We start from the raw sequence: 24,704 nt of genomic DNA, 5'->3' as shown, positions 1-24,704 counted from the left end.
TTTTAGAGACAATCCCAGTAGAGAGTTTAGAATATGTGTGCTCCTGGCACAAGCAGCTATTTTGGTTTTCCAGTTCACATCAGGAAGATTAAATTCACCCATGATGATAACTTCCCCCTTAATTGTCATTTTAGCTATTTCCTCAACTTGTAGATTATCTAACTCTTCTATTTGTCCTGAGACCTATAAATCCCACCTACAAATAGGAAAAAGGGCAGGGTTGCCCACTGTCAATCTAAAGTCAAGCGCCCCTTGACGTTATGATTAAAGAGGCAGTCCAACTACCATAACTGCTACAGTGCACTGTAGTGGTTATGGTGCCAGGAAGGAGTCCATGTGCCACGAGGGCACTATCCCACTGTAAGTAGTAAAATTATTCCAGGCCTCCCAACAGTCATGATTTCGATGGGGCAGAGTCTTGCCCTGCTTTTGTTCTCTAGTGCCTCTAGGCAGCACAGCTCAAGTATTAGTGTGAGAGTGCTACACTCTTGTGATGGTAGCTGTCAAGGCAGGTGGTCAGCAAGCTTGAGGCGCTTGACATTAGGCTGACCAGCTCCGATAGTCTGCAAACCCGTCCTTTTTGATAATTAATCTTGTTTTCTTTTCTTTTGGCACAGCTGTTGCTATTTTATTCCATCAATAAATTTATACATATTGTGCAGCAAGTGCACATTTTTTCTTGCCACATTACGTTTACATTTCTCCCCCATTGTATGAATGTCACACTTTAGATAGCATGATCAGTAGGAGTCTGAGAGCCCCTCATGGTATACATTAATGTTGCCTTAAGAGAAATTCAGAAAATGGTATTAGTAGTAAGATGAAACTGTGATTTCTGTGAAATCTTAGGGCTACAACTGTAGGATGCAATGACGAACCAGAACAGGAAGTGTCTGAATGGGGACATGCATATATCTCATTTGATGTTTTTGTTTCCTGCACACTCATGTACTGACACTCACAGTGACAGTATGTTTATCCAGTAATAATGACAAGGAAACCTGGCATAATCCTCTTTGTACTTCATGTCTATGGTGAAGGTAAGTTACACTTTGTACATAGTTCATTGCAGATAATATATATTGTTTACTATAGACTTGTATTTCTATGTGTTTTTTTAAATTACAATGTTTAGTTGATTTCTCTTAACCCCTTAAGGACACATGACATGTGTGACATGTCATGATTCCCTTTTATTCCAGAAGTTTGGTCCTTAAGGGGTTAAACTGCAACCCTTTTGTAGATGACCTAACCCCTTGTCATGGAAGAGATAATGAAGAGTGGAATCCTGGTGACTTTAACTTTCTCCCACTCTATAAAACAATCTGATTCCTACAAATAATCTTTGTAATTAGATTTTGTTTTCTACCATTTTTGGACGTGTTTTGCTTCAAAATTTTAAACATATATTTCTGTCTGTTGTTAAAATAATTGATCATTTTATTAGTGCATGTTCAAAGTTTATTTTTGTTACATTTGAAAAGAAAACTGGACAACTGAAAGCAAGACTGCTAAATTTAGAGTGATTACCGCAGAGATCAGTGGGGTGTTCCTGGTGATATTTAATTAATGTAAATGTTCCATTACGAATATAAACTTTACACTCTTATATACACTTTACACTCTTTTCATGGGACAATGCACCAGGCTCACTCCTGAGTGTATGATTAATGGATAAAGACTTCTTAGCAGTCTGCAAACTGGGTATTTACCCAAGGGGACTCAGCAACTGGACATGGCAGGAACTCTTCCACATTTTGATTTTGCCATAGGAACAGTAAATACTGTTTTTCTCTCTAAGAGCATAAGATAGGTAATGAATTACCCTCACATATAAAACAGGCAGCGTGCCATAAACACTGCATAAAACACCCTCTGAAATTATGGTTTTAGCTTATTATGTGTTTCGTTTATTCTCCTGCTGAGTTCATCCAAGATATAACTTTACTCATTTACTGTTAAAGAAGGTGAAGGTAGGTGACCAATAAGACTGTCCACCTACCTGCACTTCTTTTTCAGCATAAAATTATCTATGGTTCTGGCCCTGTTTTGTATAGGTTGTCTATCTACGTGATCACCCATATTTTGTGGTTTAACCTTTTGTTGGTGAAGAAGATAGCTAAATTGTGGATGTATTAGGCCTATCTTTACAAAGTGTATGTTAGCAAATGTAACGCTGTGGATATCACATTAATGTCTGATACTTTAGAATCTGTATAATATCTATGAAGAACTTCATCCACCAAATGAATTCACAGATCGAGTCATTCTCGATCTGTCCGAGCTATCTCGAAGGTGAAGCTGAGGATGTTCTCACCTTAGTAGCTGAAATTTCGTGATTTAGTCATTACATGGCCATAATATGCTGAGCTCGACTTCTGTTGAAACACCCCACATTGGCAAGTCCTAACCTCACTAATATCGCAGATCACTGTCCTATATGTACATAAGCCCTTCATCCCTTTACACTGTGGTACTTGATGGAAGAATATTTTCAGGATGGGAAACCCCATTGTATATTTAACGTAAATAGATATGCAAAATAAAGATAATGAATGCAATTACGTTTTTGTAAGATTTCTTTTGCATGCCTCTCTTTAACATCAGTTTTATTATTACAAATGTCTTTGTTTTGACAGTATTTTCTTGTGATGCTCTAAATGTAACTCAGTCTCCAAAGCGTTTAGTGTTACTGGAAGGACAGAGCGCTGTTATAAACTGTACCTGGGATCCTGATCATACAGCGAAGCAGATCAGAGTGGAATGGAGAATATCTAACATATCATCAACAGAAGAGGAAAATAAAACACTTTTAGCATCTGTTCTATGGAAAGGAAATGATACATGCAACGTTACACAAAGGAATCACAATGGGAGTACTTATTATGTATCTAACGGTAAAGCAGAGCTACGGATTGACTCCGTCACAGTGAGAGACAAAGGAATTTACTTCTGTGAGATCAATATTGAAATTCCAAAACTTCAGCATGGAAGAGGAAATGGCACTGAATTAGGTATCAATACATTAAACAATACTGACAATACTGGTAAGGATACCTGTGTTAGAAATATATACCTAAAAATACTTGGAAATTCAGCAACATTTCTACGCCTTTGCTCTAGAAATACATATATCTTTTAATACTTATATATAGGATGAAATGTCAGAGCAGGTTTACTGCAAGTTTTACATGTTAGGGCTCCATAGGGCTATGGACAGTATAACAATATAGGCCTTCATGTCTAACAGAACACACTCAGAATTCTCAGAACAGAATTGCAGACACTGTTGCGAAGAAAGGATTTTGCATATTTGCATAAACGATGCAGTTGTTACCTGTATTGCTTTTTATATATATGATTTTGGTAACAGAGTTTAATGTATCAAGTGTCCCACATATTTTTTTCCCTGCTCAAAAAGCCCATTAGAATTAATATAACCCCTTTACTGTGTTTGCCTGATTATTTACAGTAGAAGAACGTTATCTGACAGCCATACAGTAAATATGTTCCCGTTTGCAAGTTACTTCGGTATAAACATTTCATTGGATAAACTGATTAACAGAAATATATATATATATATATATATATATATATATATATATATATATTTTGTTTAATGAACAAGGGCAATTAGTGGAAATATTAATGGCGATAGGAAAATGTACAGATGGGACCATAATACATCTCACGGTCTTCATTCTTTGCCACAATATAACCCATCTAGGAGTTCACCTTTTTATTTTATCAGTGTATTTTCAGAGTTCTGCAGCAATAAAATTGCAATTAATATATCTGTAAATGTATTTGTTTAAATTAAGAATGTATTGTTCAAAAATATAAAATAATTTAGCTAGCTATCAGCAGGTAATGTATTACCCCCAAATCCTTTTTACATGTCCTAATATTAAACAGTCTCTATTTATCAATTTCAAATGTTGAGCAGTTATTTATAAGGCCAAAAATCACTATATTGATAACAAATTAAAAACAAATGAACTGAGTTGGAGCATAATTCATCTTAATCTTAGCAATTCCTAAAAATATATATTAATGTATTTACATAGATATCAGCAGGTAAATAAATAATCTACCTAACAATCCTTAAACTACTATAAATGAATAGGACTCGAGATGTATCTATTAGCTTTCAGTAATACAAAAAAAAATAAAAGCAAATATTCAGGTTGTCTCCAAGAACCCTAATTACAGAATCAGAATTCACTAATTTCTCTTATGATCGTGGCCTGCTTTAGCAGAGGCCCCCAAAAACTGTCTTTTCACTCCTCATTCTTTACCATTAGGATGATCTAAAAGTAGCGAAATTAATTTAATTAATGTTAAAATAATTATTAGGAATTGAACTGTCGAAACGGTATCCCCCCCCCCCTTTTTTTCCTTCTGTACCCCCCTTATAAAAATCTTTATAAACATTGTCAAAGTTAAAAAAACAAAATGATTCGGTGGTCTTACAGAAAAAATATATTAGCTTTCGATCACCTAAGGTGGGGCCAGCTTGAAATCCCTGCATATACCCCAGAATTAAAAAATGCATTTAGACAAACATTAAACATTAGTCATTCCATTAATCAGCCAAATGATCCAAGTCCAAATGATCTTTAATTCGTTATTGAATTTAACTCAAATGTGCATACTCATTTCATCTAGTAAACACAAAAGTTGGATTTTATTTTAATCAAGTTTATCAATTTTTCTTGAATCAAGTAATTCTCCTGTTATTTCGAAGCTTTAGCCTTACAACAATTTTAACGTTTTAGAGTTTATCACTTATTTTTTTTATGTTTTAGGCAGGATCTGAAATATTAGTACACATTGAAAAAAATGTATTTGTCAAATACAGTAGGTGTCCCAAAATAAAATGGACGGGCAACTTGCTTGGGATTTGTAGGGAACCTGATGGCATTTGTAGCAATTCTCAAAATTTACAACTTACCGGAAATACCATCAGAATGTAAAAAGTATACATGTTTTCACATAATGTGTACATATAGTTAGCACAACTGCTTGGCTAAAATTACCCATCTGTACTACATTGCAGGCTATATATCACCCATACAGTGTGATCAGACCCTTACTCAGGTCATCACTGGAACTGAAGGAATGTTACTGCCTGTTTCTAATTTTTATAGTAATTTTTATATAGAGCAGTGATTTCAGTAAGTCCTCTTTGTGTTTTGATTTAAAAACAATGTGTATTCCCATAAGTTAAAAGTAATTACCAGCGCTCACGTTGCGTGGTAAAATATTCACTCAGTAAACATTTGCTGAAGTTTTTGTAAAAATATACAGAGCAGGAGGTGTGTGCATTAACCTAGTTTTCAGCATATGCAATATGATGTCAGGAAATCATTTCGGTACGCTCGGGGCTAAAAGAAAGTGTGAGATGATGTGCTAAGGGCCGAGTCAAGGAGTACATCTTGGTACAAATTCCCTCTGTGACTGTTCATCATTACCTCTAAAAGTACGGCCAAGGACTTCTTGCCCATTTTGGCCTGATGGCATTATTATGCTAAATAAACCCTGCGTACCCCAGTAAAACATCTGCTGCACATTGCCTTTTTCCTTGATCCATTGTTTCTAACCAGTTGAGTTCCCAAAATTAACTTTGTGCAAATCTCTACCACGTTTATGAAAAAGCCATGGAATAACGATAAAAGCCACTTGCGCATTATTTTACTCTTAAAAAGCACAATTTTAGATATTGTTGAATGATAGTTAATACACACATACCCTAATGATATGAAGAAAAAAAAAGAAAATTATGAAGGAGCTTCAACCAAACGTCATAAAAGAATGCTTCAGATTATTACATTTGGTATTTCATCTTCTTTTGGATCATCTGCAGAGACAGAGGAATGTGAAAGGTTGAATTTAATGAAATTAAGTATTTTTCAGACTAATATTATGTAACAATACAGTATAATGCACTTTCTATAATGAGCATTTCTGTGTTATCATTGATATTATTTATCATTATAGGTAATTCACAAAATACATCTGATACATCTAAATATGCCTCTTGTGCTGGAATTGCCCTAATCCCTGTCATAATACTGATTGGATATATTCTGTTCCAAAGAAGGAAGAAAGAAAGTGAGTATAGTGTAAGTGTGTGTAGTGTATTTATAGTATGGTGTTTATTCAATTACTCCATGTTTCAGTATTACATATATGTACGCAAATATTTATAGTATGTTATATATATGTACGTAAATGTACGTAAACTTGTGAGATATGTAGTTTGATAATAAAAAATTCTAAACCTCGTTTCTTTCCTAATGTATCTGTTTTTCTAGAAGCTTCATATTCTTTGTGTTTGACTGTATAACAGAGCTCCACAGAAATAATACTAAACATTAATGTTTTTGTAAACTACAATACATGTGTTTAGAAATCAATATGTGTAAATAAGATACATTGTTCTTGTTCGAAAAATTGTTGCACAATATGTTATTCGTAAGTCAACTAAAAGTACTCCGAACAACATCGCTTCTGGCCACACACCCCACTCACAACCATAAAATTAAAGTATACTTTTGAAAAATGTCTAACAGCCAATAAGGGGATGTTTTTAGCCAAATGTAAGCACTGCGTTTTCTGATAAACAACATTGTTTAGCATTGCCAGATAAAAAAGAGGCAAAACCTATTTACCAAAACTACTATATTAAGATGTAGTGTCCCTTTAGATCAAGGGTCCTCAAACTGCGGCCCTCCAGATGTTGCTGAACTACAACTCCCATGATCCTTTGAATTACATAGATAGCCAGACAATCATGGGAGTTGTAGTTCAGCAACATCTAGGGGGCCGGAGTTTGAGGACCCCTGCTTTAGATGCTTAACCGTGTAACAAGATTGTTTTGCATGAGAATCTCAGGAGAAACTTGAAGATTAGAGAAATATTAATGCATTCTATTCTTCCTGGTTAACCATTTTAAATATAAAAATGCATCATAAATTTATATTACTCAAAACTTTTGCGAAATTATTTTTTTGGAGTGTTAAGTTTGCCAGCAGTCTGCTAAATAGTGAAAAATATATACTGTACAGATATTTTGTTTCCAGATGGTTTATTACATGCCAGTTACATGTTAGATTTAAACATAATATTGTTATGATTTAATCGATCATTGATTTTACCTTTTATTTCAAGGAATTCATGCTTTAGAATTGAGCAAGAGAGAGTCAATTGAACTAAATCAGCTGAATCCAGATATGAATGACGCTGACGAGCATAGCTCATCATCATCAAACTCTGTCCAATGGGTAATTGTTAAACACTACTTTGAACATGTTATACAAATTTCAATATTTTTTTGCAGAAGCACATGTCATAATACCTATGATATGTGTCAAAGTTTGATCCAGATCAATAATATTACTAGAATGCAAGTTAAATGTATCGCAGAACGAATTAAGGGAATATATATTTATGTGGGTCAAGGTATCTATGTGGGTTACTGAAGTAGGAAGGGCATGTAGATGAATAAAATTTGGGGGTTTAAAGTAGAAGTAGTAAGACACATCGTTAACTAAAATTTCACAATAAAACAGTAATATGTATACAAAAAAGTATTAAACATAAGCTAATGGCAAGGCTCATGTGACATTCGGGTGGGTCTCTTTTAGCAATTAGAATGCAATAATAGGGGTAATTTGACATTTTAGCCTGTTATTCCATCTCAAAGTCGACATGTGTTCAGAAAATCAGTCCATTAAAATAACTTTACCAGGGTTATTTACTAAAGGAAGAATTCAATTCAAAGCGAATTTCAAATTTTAGACTAGAGTAGCTAAAAGTATAGTTGATTTTCCAATTTGACTATGTAGACTTTAAAGGGACACTATAGTCACCTGAACAACTTTAGCTTAATGAAGCAGTTTTGGTGTATAGAACATGCCCCTGCAGCCTCACTGCTCAATCCTCTGCCATTTAGGAGTTAAATACCTTTGTTTATGAACCCTAGTCACACCTCCCTGCATGTGACTTGCACAGCCTTCCATAAACACTTCCTGTAAAGAGAGTCCTATTTAGGCTTTCTTTATTGCAAGTTCTGTTTAATTAAGGTTTTCTTATCCCCTGCTATGTTAATAGCTTGCTAGACCCTGCAAGAGCCTCCTGTATGTGATTAAAGTTCAATTTAGAGATTGAGATACAATTATTTTAGGTAAATTACATCTGTTTGAAAGTGAAACCAGTTTTTTTTCATGCAGGCTCTGTCAATCATAGCCAGGGGAGGTGTGTCTAGGGCTGCATAAACAGAAACAAAGTGATTTAACTCCTAAATGACAGTGAATTGAGCAGTGAACTTGCAGGGGAATGATCTATACACTAAAACTGCTTTATTTAGCTAAAGTTATTTAGGTGACTATAGTGTTATGGTACTTTTTAGCAGTAAACCAAAATGTTTAAATGTCTATCTGTTCCTGTCCAAATCAATAAAATAAATTGCGTATATACGCTGAAGTAATTAAGTCTGACACACAAGGTTCAGGTTAAAATAACTTCGAGAAAATTTATTGGCAAGTGATTAAAAAGCGGACACGCAGGTCCTTTTAAGAGACATTTTACGTCATCATTGCTTATTAGAATATCAGTAAATAAACATCATTAATTGGATTAATTGTCAAGTGTCGGGATTAGTGTCCACCTATCAATATTATTAATTGGCTCAAAAGACTAAGTGGTTAATCCCGTGTCCACCCACCAAGAGGTGGGATTGTTCTGGACACGGGTGGGGGACAAGGGGTCTTGAGCGTCATTTTACACGGTCGGTGATCTCAGGCCTCGTGGCCAGGTGCAAGGTCTCTTATGAATAGAACATTTCATTACTACTGTGTTCGCATGGCCTTCAAATTATACTTTGTTGCAAATCTAAGGAAAAGTCAGCAATTCCTGTGTTAATCATATCTTTATAGAAAATACAGTCTTTGTTCTATTGTATTAGATGTGCTGGGAAATTCTGTCATGTAAGGTGATTTTAAAATGAACAAGTTAGGTTATGAGGACAAAATGGAGGATTGTCACAGTATAAAGTTAAAATGGAGTTAGTGCAATAATTGAATACAAATACAATAAGGTTTTTTAAATAATCCCACATCAGTCCCCCCTATGAAATGTTAGATTCTAAGAGATAAAACTTTATTAAGTTAGTACCAGGAAGACGTGTTAACCCAAAGGCACAGAAACCCCGTGGCCGCTAGCTAGGTGTTAATGCAAAGTGCAAGGCTGTCCCTAGATCTGACCCTAATAGGCTAACTCATCCGTCAGTATGGCTCTCGAACACTTCACACCCAAGGGTATCCCATGGCAGCTAACCCACCACTTCTCCACATGGGGCCTTTACCATTCACTGACAGATGCTGTCCCTGAGCTAGTCCCTTCCTAGAATTCCTGCACTTTATCAACAAAAGGGATTGTTTGCAGCGGCAGACAGGGTGAGTTGATGTCTTGGAGCTCTTGGTCATCAACTTCGAGATGGGTGAAAGTGGGTGCCGCTTGGTCAACAGTCTTCAGGAGGGATTTTCTCAGACATGGGAGAATACAACAAAAGAGAAGAGCAAAGAGAAAAAGAAAAATTAGTATAGCCATACCAATATGCATTAAAGCCTTTTGCCATCCCGTCATCCAGCCAAACCATCTTTCCCAGGGATCTTGTATCCCAGAATTCCTTTTCAACTCTATAGACAGGTCATTTAATTTCTCTATGGCTAATGTAACTTTACCATTAGGGCCTGTGTTTTCTGGGATATAGGTACAACATGTCAAGGTGTCGGGCAAAATTTTACAAACTCCTCCTTTTTCGGCTAAGATCATATCTAGGGCCATTCTATTCTGGAAAGCCATTTGGGATGTGGCCTGCAATTGTTCGGCCAATCCCTGGAGGGCGTCTCTGGTATAATTAACAAAGCGCTGTTGATTATAATAAATGTAATTTATCCAATTTAAATTCTTGTTTGTGGTAACTATGGCAAAAAGTGATTCAAATCCTGCAGCAACTTCATCTCTTGCTTTAAATTCATTGGGCACCCCCCTAGGCACCCCAATGGCATCAATATAGACATGAGGATCAAAACTTCCTTTTACTGGGGCGTCACGCTTAACCTTAGTGTGTCTGGACTCATGGGTGTTGAGGTGTGTGTCAGAGATGATATGTATAGGCATAATAGCTTTAGCCAAAGTACACTCCCCCCACCACTCCTTGTCCATTCTGGATCTCAGCTGTAAATCCCCACACAACCAGTAGATATCCCCTAATGACCTGGTGTGAAACTGCAACAAGTCCATAGAGACACTCCTGTAGGTAGCACAATATCCCTTAGAGAAGTTACCCAAGAATCTACCAATTCCATCATAATTAGCATAACAAGTGTAATTACCTTTATACACGGTAATACCATCTGGGGGTTTGACATCCTTGGTTAGGAGAGGATACTCCTTTGTCCATGCAATACATATGGACCTGTTAAAATCATAGTGATAGGCAAAAAGGCTTAAAACACATTCCTCTATATCTACTGGCAGGATTAGAGGTACAGTGCCCAGGTGAGGCCGGGCACCACCACACACATAGCATGCAGTCTTATTATGCTTATTAGCATTATATTTCATCCATTCTAACCATAAATTTACATCATTAAAACCTGTTTCAGCGGCCATGGTATCTTCAAAGGTGGGGTTAGCAATGGCCATCATGTCTTGAAAGGTCTGGATATGAGGTTTTAATGGGTTAGGGACCATATGGGTGGCCCCTTGCCACTCGGAAGAGTTGCACATATCTTTTAAGAAGAAATGCCCTAATTTACGGTAGGAACCCTTTTTCCAATACATTCCCATCACATACTGGTCTGCATCCGTTGGGCTTGGATGCTCAATGTTAAGGATTAATTTCATTGGTGTACCCCCCCCAGGCTTTCTTAAAGTCATTCTCTGGAGAAGGGATCTACCTTGATCATCTACTTTAGATAAGGCACTTTTTGGCTTGTAACCCCAGGCAGGCCCGGCATTCCATCCCGCCGCCCCCCAATGATTACAATTGTGCCCCCATTGCTTGTCAACTACACAAACATATGGATCTTTTGAATGAGGGATATCTCTGTAAATACTCTGGATTTGTGATGTGGGGAACGGGCATTCTACAATATCACAATAGTCAAAGGTATAAGTAGCCACATGGGTGCATGATGAATTGTACCAGAAGGTATACCCACTAATATCTTTGGTGATGGCTACTTGTTGGGCCTTTATAAGGCTGATTAAGGAGAAGGTGTACCAGAGGTACATGCTTGTGCGGTATCTGCTTCCTCAGGGGCTGGAGATTTCTTGCAGTGGGAAGCGTGGATCCAATTTGGCCTGCCGGCCAGTTTGACGGAGGTTGCGGTAATCAGGAGAACTTGGAATGGACCGTCAAATCTTGGTTCCAGGGTATTTTTCCGCACGAACTTCTTGACCAGAACCCAATCTCCGGGAAGCAGGTTATGGGTACCTGTATCCAAATCGGGATCTGGAATTGAAGAGAAAACTTGGGCATGTATTTTGTTCAAGGCACTTGTAAGTTCAGTTACATAATCTACTAAAACATCTGATTGGAGCTGTAACTGCTGCGGATAATAACAACCTAGTCTGGGTGCTGTCCCAAATAGAATCTCATATGGGGACAGTGAATGCTTCCCTCTAGGTGTGTGCCTAACACTGAATAAAGCTATTGACAGGCTTTCTGGCCAGGGCATCTTTGTTTCTTGCGACATTTTTAACATTCTGGCTTTTAGAGTGCCATTCATGCGCTCTACTTTACCACTACTTTGTGGGTGGTAAGGGGTGTGGAAGGCTAGGGTCACCCCTAGAGCAGTCCAAATTTCTTTAGTCACTGTTGCTGTGAAGGCTGGGCCTTGATCACTTTCAATGACTTCTGGGAGTCCAAATCTACATACTATCTCTGTAAGTAGGCGTCTTGCGGTTGTCTTTGCAGTGATATTGGCCACTGGGTAGGCCTCTGGCCACCCTGAGAACATGTCCACTATGACTAGTGCATATTCATGGGGCCCACTCTTGGGCATTTGGATGTGGTCAATTTGAATTCGCTGGAAGGGGTACATGGGCTTTGCCAGGTGTTTTGCAGGCACCTTGATTGGTCTTCCTGGATTGCATTTTGCACAAATAACACAGGCCTTACAGAAGCTGCTGATCAATGTTGTGATTCCGGGTGCTTCATAATACTTCTGTATGAGGGCGGCCATCAATTCCTTTGACAGGTGTGCAGGCCCATGTGCCCATTGGACAACTGCTGGATATAAATTTTTTGGAAGGCAAAATTTGAAGTTGTTGTAATATACTCCGTCCTTTTGGACAGCTCCTTTATTTTTCCATTTTTGGGTTTCTTCAGGAGTGACTGCAGCTTGCTGTTCCCGCAAAATTCGCAAATCAGTAGGAAGAGTTTGCAGAGCAAAAATAGGGACTTCTTCTTCTTCTTCTTCTTGTCCGGACACTTCTTCATCCACTTCCTGCAGATCCCTGGCTGCTAGCTTAGCAGCCTGATCAGCCAAATGGTTGCCCTTTGCTTCATTTGTATCCAGTTTCCCATGGGCCTTTACCTTCAAAACGGCCACTTCTTCAGGGAGTAGGAGGGCATCCATTAGCTCCTTAATTGCAGTACTATGTTTGACTGGTGTACCGGCGGTGGTAAGAAATCCTCTTGTCTTCCAAATTAGGCCGAAGTCATGTGCCACACCCAGAGCATATCTTGAATCTGTATAGATGTTGGCACGTTTTCCTTCGGAAATTTTGCATGCTGAAGTCAGAGCCTGTAATTCGGCTTCTTGCGCAGACATTGCTGGCGGTAAAGATGATGATTTGATAACTTCGTCTGTTGTGGTTACGGCATATCCTGTATGATATCTTCCTTCTTCATCAGCATATCTTGAGCCGTCCACAAACAGGGTAAAATCTGGATCTTGTAATGGATTCTCATGCACAGTTGGTAGGTGTACTGTCTCCATTTTCATCTGTTCAAAACAGTCATGAGGTGTTTCGGGGTCATAATCATTCACTATGACCAGATCTTGGAATTCCTTTTCTAGGAAGTGGCGCGGCCATGCTTCCAGAAGGTCAGTTGTTGGGTATTTGACAATACCATTTTCCTGTAGCTGTTCTTCATCCATGGTGGCCCATAGCTTTGCCATGGGCCCAAGGTCATTCCATGACCTTGTCTTCAATTTGGTAACAGGAATATGTGGGATAGCAGTATCCCAATGGCGGTAGAGGTAGATAAGTTGTTGAGGTAGTTGGACCAAGACCATGCTATTGCCTTCAGAGTCACAATAGAAATCTTGAGCAGTGAGCTTAACATCAGTCCAATGGTAGAGCTCATCTTCATAGCAAGGCTCGGGAGTAATGTCTGGTTTGTACCACATGGTACAGAAGGCGTGATCTGGGCCTTCACAGAGAGGCTTTTCACCTTCATAAAATGTCAAATGTGGATGCATGACTTTCTTGATACATCCACAAAGCAGGTAAATGTAGGTTTCATCTGTGATAAATCCATAATAGATACCCCCCTCAGGGAGTGGAAGAAGAGTGGATGGGTTAAGAACTTGACATCTTTGGATGGAAATGTTGTCAGGTAGAAGAAGATGGCACTGGAGGCGTAGGTGTCTGGCTGGAGACACGTGCTTGAGCTGGACTTGGTTGATGATGGCAGAAATGTCATGAGGGGCCAAAACAACCAGGGGGTGGCCAAGGACCAGGTCTGAGGTTCTTTCTATGAGCTCTCTTGCAGCAAAAACAGCCCTGAGACAGGAAGGAGTCCCTCTGGCCACAATGTCCAGTTGACATGAGAAATATCCAATAGGCCTCTGGCGGCCTCTTAAGTCATTAGTTTGGGTGAGAACTCCTGTTGCGTGGCCTTGTCTTTCAGAGACAAATAATTTGAAAGGTTTGGAGTAATCAGGTAGGCCCAAGGCAGGAGCAGAAGCAATGGCACGTTTGAGAGCATTGAAATTGTCCAGAGCTTCATTAGTTAAACAGAAAGGGTCAGACTTAAGTGCGTCATAGAGGGGTTGCATGAGCAGGGAGGCTTCTGGGATCCATGCTCTGCAGTAGGAAATGAGGCCTAGGAAGGCATGGAGAGATTTTGAGGTTCTTGGAGTTGGAATATCCAGTACGGCTCTTACCCGGTCCCGGGTAAGATGTCTGGTACCTTGAGATAGGCAATGTCCAAGGAAAATTACTGAGGGTTGGCAGAACTGTAGCTTGATGAGTGAAGCTTTGCATCCTTGTTCTGCCAAATAACAAAGCAGGCTAATTGAGCACTTTTCAGTAGTGGGTATATCATCTCCACAGAGCAGCAAATCATCCACATACTGAAGCAGAACAACTTCTGGGTGCTCGGCTTGCCATGGGTCAAGGATGGTGGCCATGGCCTTTGCAAACTGACTTGGTGAATTTTGTGCCCCTTGGGGCATGACAGTCCAGGTATACTGTTGCATCTCATGGGTGAAAGCAAACAGGTATTGGCAGGATGGGTCCAGTGGAACACTGAAAAAGGCATTTGCTAGGTCAATGACTGTGAAAAATTTTGCAGATGGTGGGACTCCAGAGAGCAGAGTATGGGGATTTGGTACAAGAGGGGTGTCCAGGACGGTAGCTTCATTAACAGCACGGAGATCCTGAACCATCCTGTACTTCTCTGGCTCACCTTTTGGAGTTTTCTTTTTCACAGGGAATAATGGGGTGTTGCATTCAGATTTGCATTTCACTAGGGCACCCTTCTCCAAGAGTGCCTTGATGTGGGTAGAAATGGCAGCAGCCTGTGCTGGTTTTAATGGATATTGTGGTTTTCTTGGTAATTTAGCCCCTGGAATAAGCTTTACCACCACAGGGGGAACATTTAGGTGACCTATGTCCTCTGGGCCTGAGGACCATAACTTGGCGGGCACCTGTGTTTTTAATGCCTCTGGGAAATTGGACCTTAATTCTGCTGCTTTCTCACGGGGCTTTTCTAAATGCAGCATTAGAGGCAAGGAGCACAAGGCTGAGGTGTCTGATTCAGATAGAGGTGTGGACATTTCTACCTGCCCATCCGGGGTAAAGGTGATGGATGCTTGCAGGCGTGAAAGAACATCAGCACCTAATAGGTTAATTGGGCATGTGGAGGATACCACAAAGCGAGCAAGCAGGCTAGAGCCAACTCGTAATGGAGTTGTTAAAGGGCTATGTCTTGGCTGGCCATCCACTCCAACACAAGAGACGTCAATATTTGACAGAAAGGATGGGTCTGGCAGGTCTTGTTCTCGCAGAACACTACGGGCTGCACCTGTGTCAACTAGAAATGTGGTAGGGTGGCCTTCAATGGGCAAAGTCACTGTGGCAAGTGGCCCCCCCTTATCCCCTGTAGACACTGCCATAACAGGGGTTGCAGACACAGGCTTGCCAATTTCCTAATCATCTGGTTCCTCAATTATCGGAACCTGTTTGGTGGCTTTGGGAGCTGGGGCAGGTTTGGAGGGCTTTCTGGGCTCCCTTGGCTCCTTTTTAGGTTCTGGGCAGTCACTTCTAAAGTGCCCCTTGGCTCCACAATTAAAACAATGTCCCCCCTCCTCCGGTCTAGTACCTTTTGGGACTGGGGTGGAGCGGGATACCATGAGAGGCGCTGAAGTGGATCTTCTTGGGGTCTGAGCGGATTCCAAACCTCTAGCAACTAAAAGTAGGGTGTCCAGGGGAACAACCTTATATTCAGGGCGTGCAGCAATGATTCCCTTGCGTATAGAGTCCTTAACACCTTGGACAAACGCACCTGACAGCATTTGTGAATGAATTTTGTCAGTAAGATCAAACCCCAAATCTGTAAACATTTGATACAGTCTTGCATGAAACCTTTCCACTGATTCTCCTTTATCTTGAATAACATCAGTAAGGCCAGCAGCCTGATCTGCAAGTTTGTCCTTAGCCCATTCTTTTAATTGGGTGCAAAAAGTTACTCCAGAGGGGTAATCAACATCGCTGTTGAGCTGATCTGTACTGAGGTGTCGGGCCATACTTGGCCAATATGCATCCCCTGCTTTAATAGCACAAATGCTCAATAAATCACGCCATGCGGCGGAATAAGTCTTTTGAATTTGAACTATCCCTCGGTAGAAGGGCATAGGCTGCTTTTCTGGGTCCGGGAGTGATTTCATCAGAGCACTAGCTTGAGTGGGGTTAAAAGCTACATATTTAGGAGGGGCCTGTTCTCCCCGACCCTTGTGGCCGAAGGGATCATCGATAGAACGATGAGATGGGGCTCCCGCAGCAAGTTCCGATGAGACATGGGACACCCTGTCCATCTCGTCATCATCGAATTCTATGATATTGACTCTTCTACGCGGTGCAGGTCCCGCGTGAGGTGAAAGGGTCGGTGGCTGGGAATGAGCCCCAGATGCAGGGGTGGCTAGCGAGTCGTAACCTGGGGACAGGTAGTCGCCGGGAATTACTGGCATCAGGGCTGAACTGGGAGCCGCCATATTGGAGGCGGGGAAAGGAGTTGCTTCAGGATTAAGGGAAGGAGTGGCGGCCATATTTGATATGGGCACTTCCGGGGTAGATTGGGCCGGACTGGGCATGACCGGAACCTGGGGAGTGGCTTGGGGAAAGGGAGGGTAACCGGGGTAGGGCAGGGCCATGGGATATGGGAAGGGGTAGGGCCAGGCAGGGGAGGGCAAAAGAGTAGGGTGGGTAGGTACGGTTAAGGAGGTAGGATATTGGACTGGGGCGGAGCTGGTTATCGGAGGAGACAGGACAGGATTAGTAGGGATGGATGCAGAAAGAGGAGTCGTAGCACGGGAGGGAGGGGTAGTTAGCTGGATGGGTGCTGATGGAAGGGGATTAACCATAGAGAGGGATTGCAGGGAGGAGGCGGCAGATGGGATGTTAGGATTAGGCATGGAAGGAAGCGTGGGGATGGCTGAGGATGATGGGACCGTTAGAGAAAGGGAAGGGGTAAAGAAAGATCCATCAGAATTCAGGACCGGGCAGACAGGGGAGGTGATGGGATGGTATTCGGGAGGATCGGGAGTGGGGAACATAGTCAGCTGGCTATCACCTATGGCTGACTGAACCTTGGGGACGGACATCCCCTGGGCGCCATTTTGGGGCGCTGGCTGAGGGTAAACCCCAGCAACACAATTTTTATGATACACAAACAATTTTACACCTTTGTGATTTACTTCTTCCTCAACCCAACCTTCTAACTGAATAGCCTTCGCTACTCTGTACCATGCTTCAGCAGTCTTTAATAAACCATTATCTGTAAGCTTGCCTTTCATTTCTGCTAGTAACTTGCGCCAACTTTCTGGTTGCAATCTCCCACATGTCGGTACAGCAATTTTACATACTTTTGCAATCTTTTCAACACCTTTAACCATCTCTTCACCCTCTCTGTTCTCTACCAAATCACATGCTAACCAGCCCTTGCTGGGCTTATCTAAATCCTGTCCCATAGTCCCTTTACCCCTATACCAGCGTCCTAGATATAGAGAGAGAGAGAGGGAAATTTGAACAAGAACGTCTACAATGCTCGACTGCCACCCGAGAATCTTGGGACTTTCTCAGGTGCGTCTTCCCAAAACGTAGACTAGTCACTTAATCCGCCTACCCGGGGTGGTAGACACGGATTGGAGCGAGGTGAGAAGTGTGTGACCAATCACTTCTCTTTTAAGAGGAATGGGAGTGGATAGTATAATAATATAGAAAGTGTAGAAAAGATGAAAGGCAAGGAAAAATCCTTAGAGACAGACACAGGAGTACATGAGACTCCTCATTAAACAAACAAGACAACAATACAGTTGAAATACAGTGTATGCATCACAGTTCAAATGAAATCAACAGTAATTCCTTTCCTTTACTCATGTGCTTACTCCAAAGTCACCTCCCTCAACCCCGTAGTGCCCCTATAAAACCCACTTACGAGTCTCACTACCACAAATAAACAGAAAAACTGGAATTCCACCAGCCCCCAGCGCTCAGGGCGGCGGTTACCAAGAGAAAACTGGAATCCCCCCAGCCGAAGCTGAGGTTTACCAAAACTGGAATCCCCCCAGCCTCGGTACTCGGGACAGTGGTTACCAAAATTGGAATTCCACTAGCCCCAGTACTCGAAACTGTGGGTTACCACGTGCACAATGAGGCTAGCTAAGCTCTCAGAGTGTCACGAGAAGGATCACAGGAAATTATGAGTCTACACAAAATCCACAGTTCCAACAATCCCCTTTTTCCTTACAGCCACAGCCACGAGGCTCCTAAAAGAGGTAAACAGGCAAAGAAGACCCCCAGGAACGCATCCACAGGTCAACCCCCCTTTTTCCCTACAACCACGGCACCGTGGTTCCTAAAAGGAGTAAAACAGGCAACAGAAGACCCAGGCAAATCCCCTCGGGTCCACCCCCCCTTTATCCCAAAAGGGGCAAAATACAAACAGATAAACAGACAAAACAGAAGACCCAGGCAAATCCCCTCAGGTCCACCCCCCTTTATCCCAAAAAGGGGAAAACAAGCAAGACAGAACCCCAGGCAAATCCCCTGCAGGTCCACCCCCCCTTTATCTCAAAATGGGGAAACAGGCAAACAATTCAAACACAATTCAAACACACCCAGGCAACAGATAGACTAAAATGCAGGTAAACAAATGAGTAACGAGACACCGGGCAAGATATTACCTGTCTTTGATGTCCTCCCGGGAAGCAGTCACAGACACGTGGACGGGTCAATCAAAGGGGCCGGAACGTACCGGTGGCTCTGCAGAAGTCTCTACCGTGTATCTGGAGGTGATCAATCTCCCTTCCTTCCCCCTGGATTCCTCCGTCCAACAGCGTCTTCCTTAGGACGGCTCACCGGCCAGACATAGCCCGGTGCCCCACGTTGGGCAGCCAAGTTGTTATGGTACTTTTTAGCAGTAAACCAAAATGTTTAAATGTCTATCTGTTCCTGTCCAAATCAATAAAATAAATTGCGTATATACGCTGAAGTAATTAAGTCTGACACACAAGGTTCAGGTTAAAATAACTTCGAGAAAATTTATTGGCAAGTGATTAAAAAGCGGACACGCAGGTCCTTTTAAGAGACATTTTACGTCATCATTGCTTATTAGAATATCAGTAAATAAACATCATTAATTGGATTAATTGTCAAGTGTCGGGATTAGTGTCCACCTATCAATATTATTAATTGGCTCAAAAGACTAAGTGGTTAATCCCGTGTCCACCCACCAAGAGGTGGGATTGTTCTGGACACGGGTGGGGGACAAGGGGTCTTGAGCGTCATTTTACACGGTCGGTGATCTCAGGCCTCGTGGCCAGGTGCAAGGTCTCTTATGAATAGAACATTTCATTACTACTGTGTTCGCATGGCCTTCAAATTATACTTTGTTGCAAATCTAAGGAAAAGTCAGCAATTCCTGTGTTAATCATATCTTTATAGAAAATACAGTCTTTGTTCTATTGTATTAGATGTGCTGGGAAATTCTGTCATGTAAGGTGATTTTAAAATGAACAAGTTAGGTTATGAGGACAAAATGGAGGATTGTCACAGTATAAAGTTAAAATGGAGTTAGTGCAATAATTGAATACAAATACAATAAGGTTTTTTAAATAATCCCACATCAGTAGTGTTCCTTTAATTTTAACTTCACTGGGAATTCACCTCGAATTCTGACTTTAGGGAATAACTCTGCTAGTTGACCCTACAATTCCCTGCAGTTCCAGTATTAATATTATTATTTATAAAGCGCCAACAAGTGCTGTAGCGCTGTACAGTGGGTGGACTAACAGACACGTATTTGTAACCAGACGCGTTTGACACACAGGGACAGAGGGATTGAGCTTACATGCTAGAGGGCGTGGGGTATAGTGACACAAAAGGTAAGGGCAGGGTAGAAAAGTAGGTTGCTAGGATAGTATTCATTGAGGGCTTAGTGTTTTGTTTTGATGACAGTTTCAGGAGAGGAATCCGGGTGCGGGGAGGGAAAGCTGTTCACAGTTTAATTGACATGCTTTCCTAAAAAAGTAAGTTTTTGGTTATATGAGGGGAATTACTATACTCTGGGGGAGGTTGCACAATGGAATATTGGAGTATTTCTTTATTAGTGTCTTCACTATTTTACTTATGAAAAATGCATTTTGTATAAAAATTAAAATTTGACTAAACTCGGCAGAAAGTAGTAATGGAACAGCTATGTGTAAAAATTCTAAATTCTATGTATGCAAAATTGTCCAGACTGTCTTCTTTTGCAAATCAATCAATATGATATGTTTTCTCTGAATTTGAAATAGGCAGGTATTTAATTTGACCCAACAACTGACCAGCCTTAAATAAAGATGTTGCTTTACTCAGCAGATGCAACAGAACGCAAACTGGGTGTTGTTCATTTTTGTTTTGGCCCACAGGAAGATTACAAAATTCACTGTAAAAAACAAGTGGTAAATGTGTTGCATGTAAAAAACTCAAAATCCTTTAAAAATATAAGAAATGTTTTTCAGATGTTGATGATAAAATGCTCACACGAGAAGTGTCTAAATACCCTTGTTGAATACAATGCGGTATCAATTTTTTACAAAAAAATATAAACCTGAGTAGCCATTTTGGATTTGATGACTGTTAAACGTACAGTTCCATGAGCCCAATTTTTAATTTTTAAACAGTTTTCATTCATTCCTTTTGGCCTGTTACTTAAAAAAAATAATGCATTATGTTCAATTGAGCTCCACTCTGTGTACACCAATTACAGAACTGTGAAAAATAACTTTTTTTTCCAATTATTGTCCCTTTTTTTTTGCAATATTCATAATTTTGTTAAGTATACATATAGCCAGTTTTGCCAGGTAAAGTTTAACCCATTTTCCCAAATGTTGTCTTTTTGTGACAGAGGCCTTTTTGACAATTTTTTTTCTATGTGTTTGTTACACTGTAATTTAACACTTCCCCTTTATAAGTGTACTCAAACATAATATATTCCATTCTGTAAAGAATGATTAGGGCTGTTTTTCGGATATTCTATTTGTATACTTAACACAAGACTAGTTATGAACAATTTTATTTATTTTTTTTAAAATGCTTTTTCAAAGTTTTGCTCATAACAACTTCTACACAACTAGTGCATCTAAGGTATCTAACTATTGGTATACTGACAGTTTTCATTTAACAATTTCACCACCAACCCAGCCAAAACTTCTGGGTATATTTTATTTTTTGTGGATTTTCCAAAAACGTGTTTTTCAGGATTTATTTAATATAATATGTATGTCCCACTACTGTTAAGACCCTGATAAGTATTCTGCTACTGCCGCAGAGTACAACAATGTCCCATATGTATATCTTTGCCAGTATGGGGGCAATTTATAGGGTCATTATGGACGTGCCCTAATTTTGACATGTTTCTCTCCTTGCTTTCCATATACACTATTTGGTAGAACCACTATCTGTGCCACCATACTGACCAATATCACACTTTGACACTATTTATAACCCTCCCTTAACGCCAACCAGAGCCTTAATTGTAAACCTTGCCCTAACCTTACCTGTAACCTGTAACTCTAACTGAATCCCTAATGTTAACCCTATCTAAACAGTTTAGTAGATTGACCCTCGGGTTGACTGGTCACGGTGGGAGTCAATCAAAGTAATGACATGTCTTAACTGACAGTTAAGGCAGGTCATTCATATGATTGGCACCCAGAGTTATTGGTCAGTTCCAATCACGGACTGCTGCTGTACTGCCTCCTTTTGAGGTTGTCCAACAGTAGCCACTTGACAGCCAATCCCAGCACGCACTGCAGCAGCCAGGAATCAGCTGTCAATCATACCATAGGACTGCTGCAAGGGGCTGTAGTAAGCAGTCCTATGGTTGTGACAATTTCTTAAGCCTGTTACTGGACAGCCTCAGGACTGTGACTGTCCCATAACAGGTTGTACATACTGCTATCAGTGAGATTGTAGCATGTACAACTTGTAATGGAGGTTTCGTGGCTGTCCGAGGATAACAGGCATGTCAGTCATGAGGCATCCAGAAATAGCAATATCGACACAATCATAGTTATTATGGCGATATTAGGAACATTTAAATCACCTCCGTATGCGGTACGAATCCTGGTGTTAAGGGCATTAAATAGCTGCGAACCACATACCGAGGCAGTTGGGGGGGCTTAAAGATTATGGGAGGCTAGAATCAACCCCCAAAATTTGACTCTGATTTTTTGGGCTCTGCCCACTTAACCCCTGACCTAATTAGACATAAAACCCTGTTCAACATCATAAACCTACAGTGTTAGAAACAACATTACTTTAAAAGTGTCAGATTCCACCCCCTGTTGCTGCTAACCGATGACAGTCCTACAGGACAGGAAATTATACAGACTTGTTTAGAGCAAAACAAAAATAATAATGTGTACTAGTGCTTATTTTAAATTCTTACTTAAATGTGAATACCAAGTGTTTAACTTTTTAGCTGCTATCACACTGTGATGTGTTATCCTCTCATACACATCCCATCAATAAACCACAAACCATAAATACAGTCTAGCACTTGTTATCAGTTAACAAAATGTCTTTACATGAGTTGCAAAAAAACATCTCTTTGAATTATAAAGGAAGCTTTTACCTTTAAAACATTAAAAATATATACAATAGTGTGTAACAGTATATAACAATTATGTAATACGATTGAACACTCACGCTTTCATGAACTAAACAGTAAACACATAGCTCTAGTGGTAACTGCTTGGGGCCCCATAAGGGGGACCCTTCCCCACTTTATGATATAATCCCATAGTAGGTCCTGGATAAAAACTCAGAAAAAACACGGACATAGTAGTAACGTAATGTACAGAGATTCCAAAATATTTGACATGTGAATACTCACAAGGGTTGAGCCAATATTAGGCTCTATAAAGACGCAGTGTGTGATTAGGGACCACACTCCCTTTTTTAGTAGTAGCAGGAATAAGGTGCCAAGTATATATTAAAAATATATAAAAAATATATTTATTTAGAGAATATAAAAACAAATGGCAAATTAATACACTCGCACTATCGCCAGAATGCGTTTCACCACTTACAAAAAGGGCTTCATCAGCTGGGCAATTGCTAGTGACTCACTGCCTCACTACCAATTGCCCAGCTGATGAAGCCCGATATGTAAGTGGCGAAACGTGTTCTGGCGATAGTGAAAGTGTATTCAGTTGCCATTTGCGTAAACAAATGGGTGGAAAAAATGTATAGTAAATACGATAAATTTTCTTCTTACTAACAAAGAGAAACGTAGGAATACAACTCAGCTAGGAAGCAGTTAATAACTGAAACAATACATTTCATTAATAATTAAGTATATATAGCACATAGTCTTTGCTGGCTTCCCTATGTCTTCCTTTTCTTATTTGTAATTTTTGTTACAGGCTATTTCAACACTCTATGAATCATGTGACTATTTCGCAATGAAAAATCCCCCGGATACTTCTGAGACATGTACCCAGTGAAACCAACTTGTAAACATCTCCAGGGAATGCTAAACCCACGGAACAATGGCATTGATACTTAATACTAAATTCTGCTCAGAGTTGGGTGCGTGGATGTGAATAACATGTGGAATTGTTCTGTTCCATATACATAGTTTCTCATCACATTTTACTTATAGATCCATTCATTGCATGTGGAAGTCCTCAGTGGTGGGGATAAAGACATTATATGATGTAACGTGGATCATATCAAACATTTTGTACGTTCTTTCAAAAAGAAAAGAAAAAAGACTGACAAAAATGTTGTAGACAATGCAATGTGAAACTAAACCATCAGACCACTAAGTATATACAGCCTTATTATATAGACCGCCTTGAAACGAAGGGTGTGTTGATATGTGAATGGACATTTAAATATGCAAGACCATCGCGGAGAAACAATAGATAAATATGGACATTTCATTTCAAATACTTTCATATTGAATATTGAAAATAGACAAATACTATATATGTTAAACACAAAATACATTTAAAAAAAAGAAAAGGCGAGTTAATACCAGGTCTTATTTTTAAAACACATTTTCCAGATGCATAAATATGTTTCAAAAGTCTTTAGCATTTTCAAAAGCTTCAGCTTCAGGTAAAAGAAAGCAGGCTGGTCATGGTGAGAAATTCAAGTAGGAAGTAGATGTACAGAGTTATTTACTAAAGTGTGTATTGTCAAGAAATTGCAGTGAATTTTAAATTTTATACTAGTAATGTAAAATGTAGTGTTTGCCTTTGAATGCAGGAGTGCATTCCAACGGCAACAGCACATACAAATACACCCCTACATGCACACATATACTCTATAGAAAAACATTCTTGCAGACAAATACACAAACATTGCTCACAAATACAACACTGCAAGGATGGGCAAATAGTAGATCCCTAGCTGGTATGGCATTGTTGGAGTTTGACAAATGGGGAGCTGCCTTTTTGCCATTCTTGCACTAGAGGGGGGCCCAAAAAACTTTCTTGCACCAGAGCCCTCTGTACATTAGTTATGCCCCTGCACAGTGCCTCTATCTCCACTGTCTATCTGGGTTCATCTAGAGCACATTTACCATCAAAGGATGGTACACCACAGTACAACCCATCCCATTTCCCCTAATAGCTGGGAGAATGAGCTGAATTTGAGACACATCCATAGTACATACCTCCAAACAT

General features: G+C 40.1%; 1 protein-coding gene across 1 annotated transcript; it reads left to right on the top strand.

Moving 5' to 3' along the window:
• The first annotated feature begins 951 nt into the window (after positions 1-951).
• Positions 952-23,712, top strand: LOC134566055 (uncharacterized). The gene is made up of 5 exons (XM_063425767.1): positions 952-1,040; positions 2,640-3,047; positions 6,001-6,114; positions 7,174-7,286; positions 23,436-23,712. Exons 1-5 carry the CDS (start codon positions 989-991, stop codon positions 23,514-23,516), a joined length of 768 nt encoding a protein of 255 aa, XP_063281837.1. The 5' UTR covers positions 952-988; the 3' UTR covers positions 23,517-23,712.
• The last annotated feature ends 992 nt before the right edge of the window (positions 23,713-24,704 follow it).

The sequence above is a fragment of the Pelobates fuscus genome, chromosome 6 (genome assembly GCF_036172605.1).
Source record: "Pelobates fuscus isolate aPelFus1 chromosome 6, aPelFus1.pri, whole genome shotgun sequence".
NCBI lineage: Eukaryota > Metazoa > Chordata > Amphibia > Anura > Pelobatidae > Pelobates > Pelobates fuscus.
Note: the sequence above shows the minus strand (reverse complement) of the source record. Positions and strands in the feature narration are given on the sequence as shown.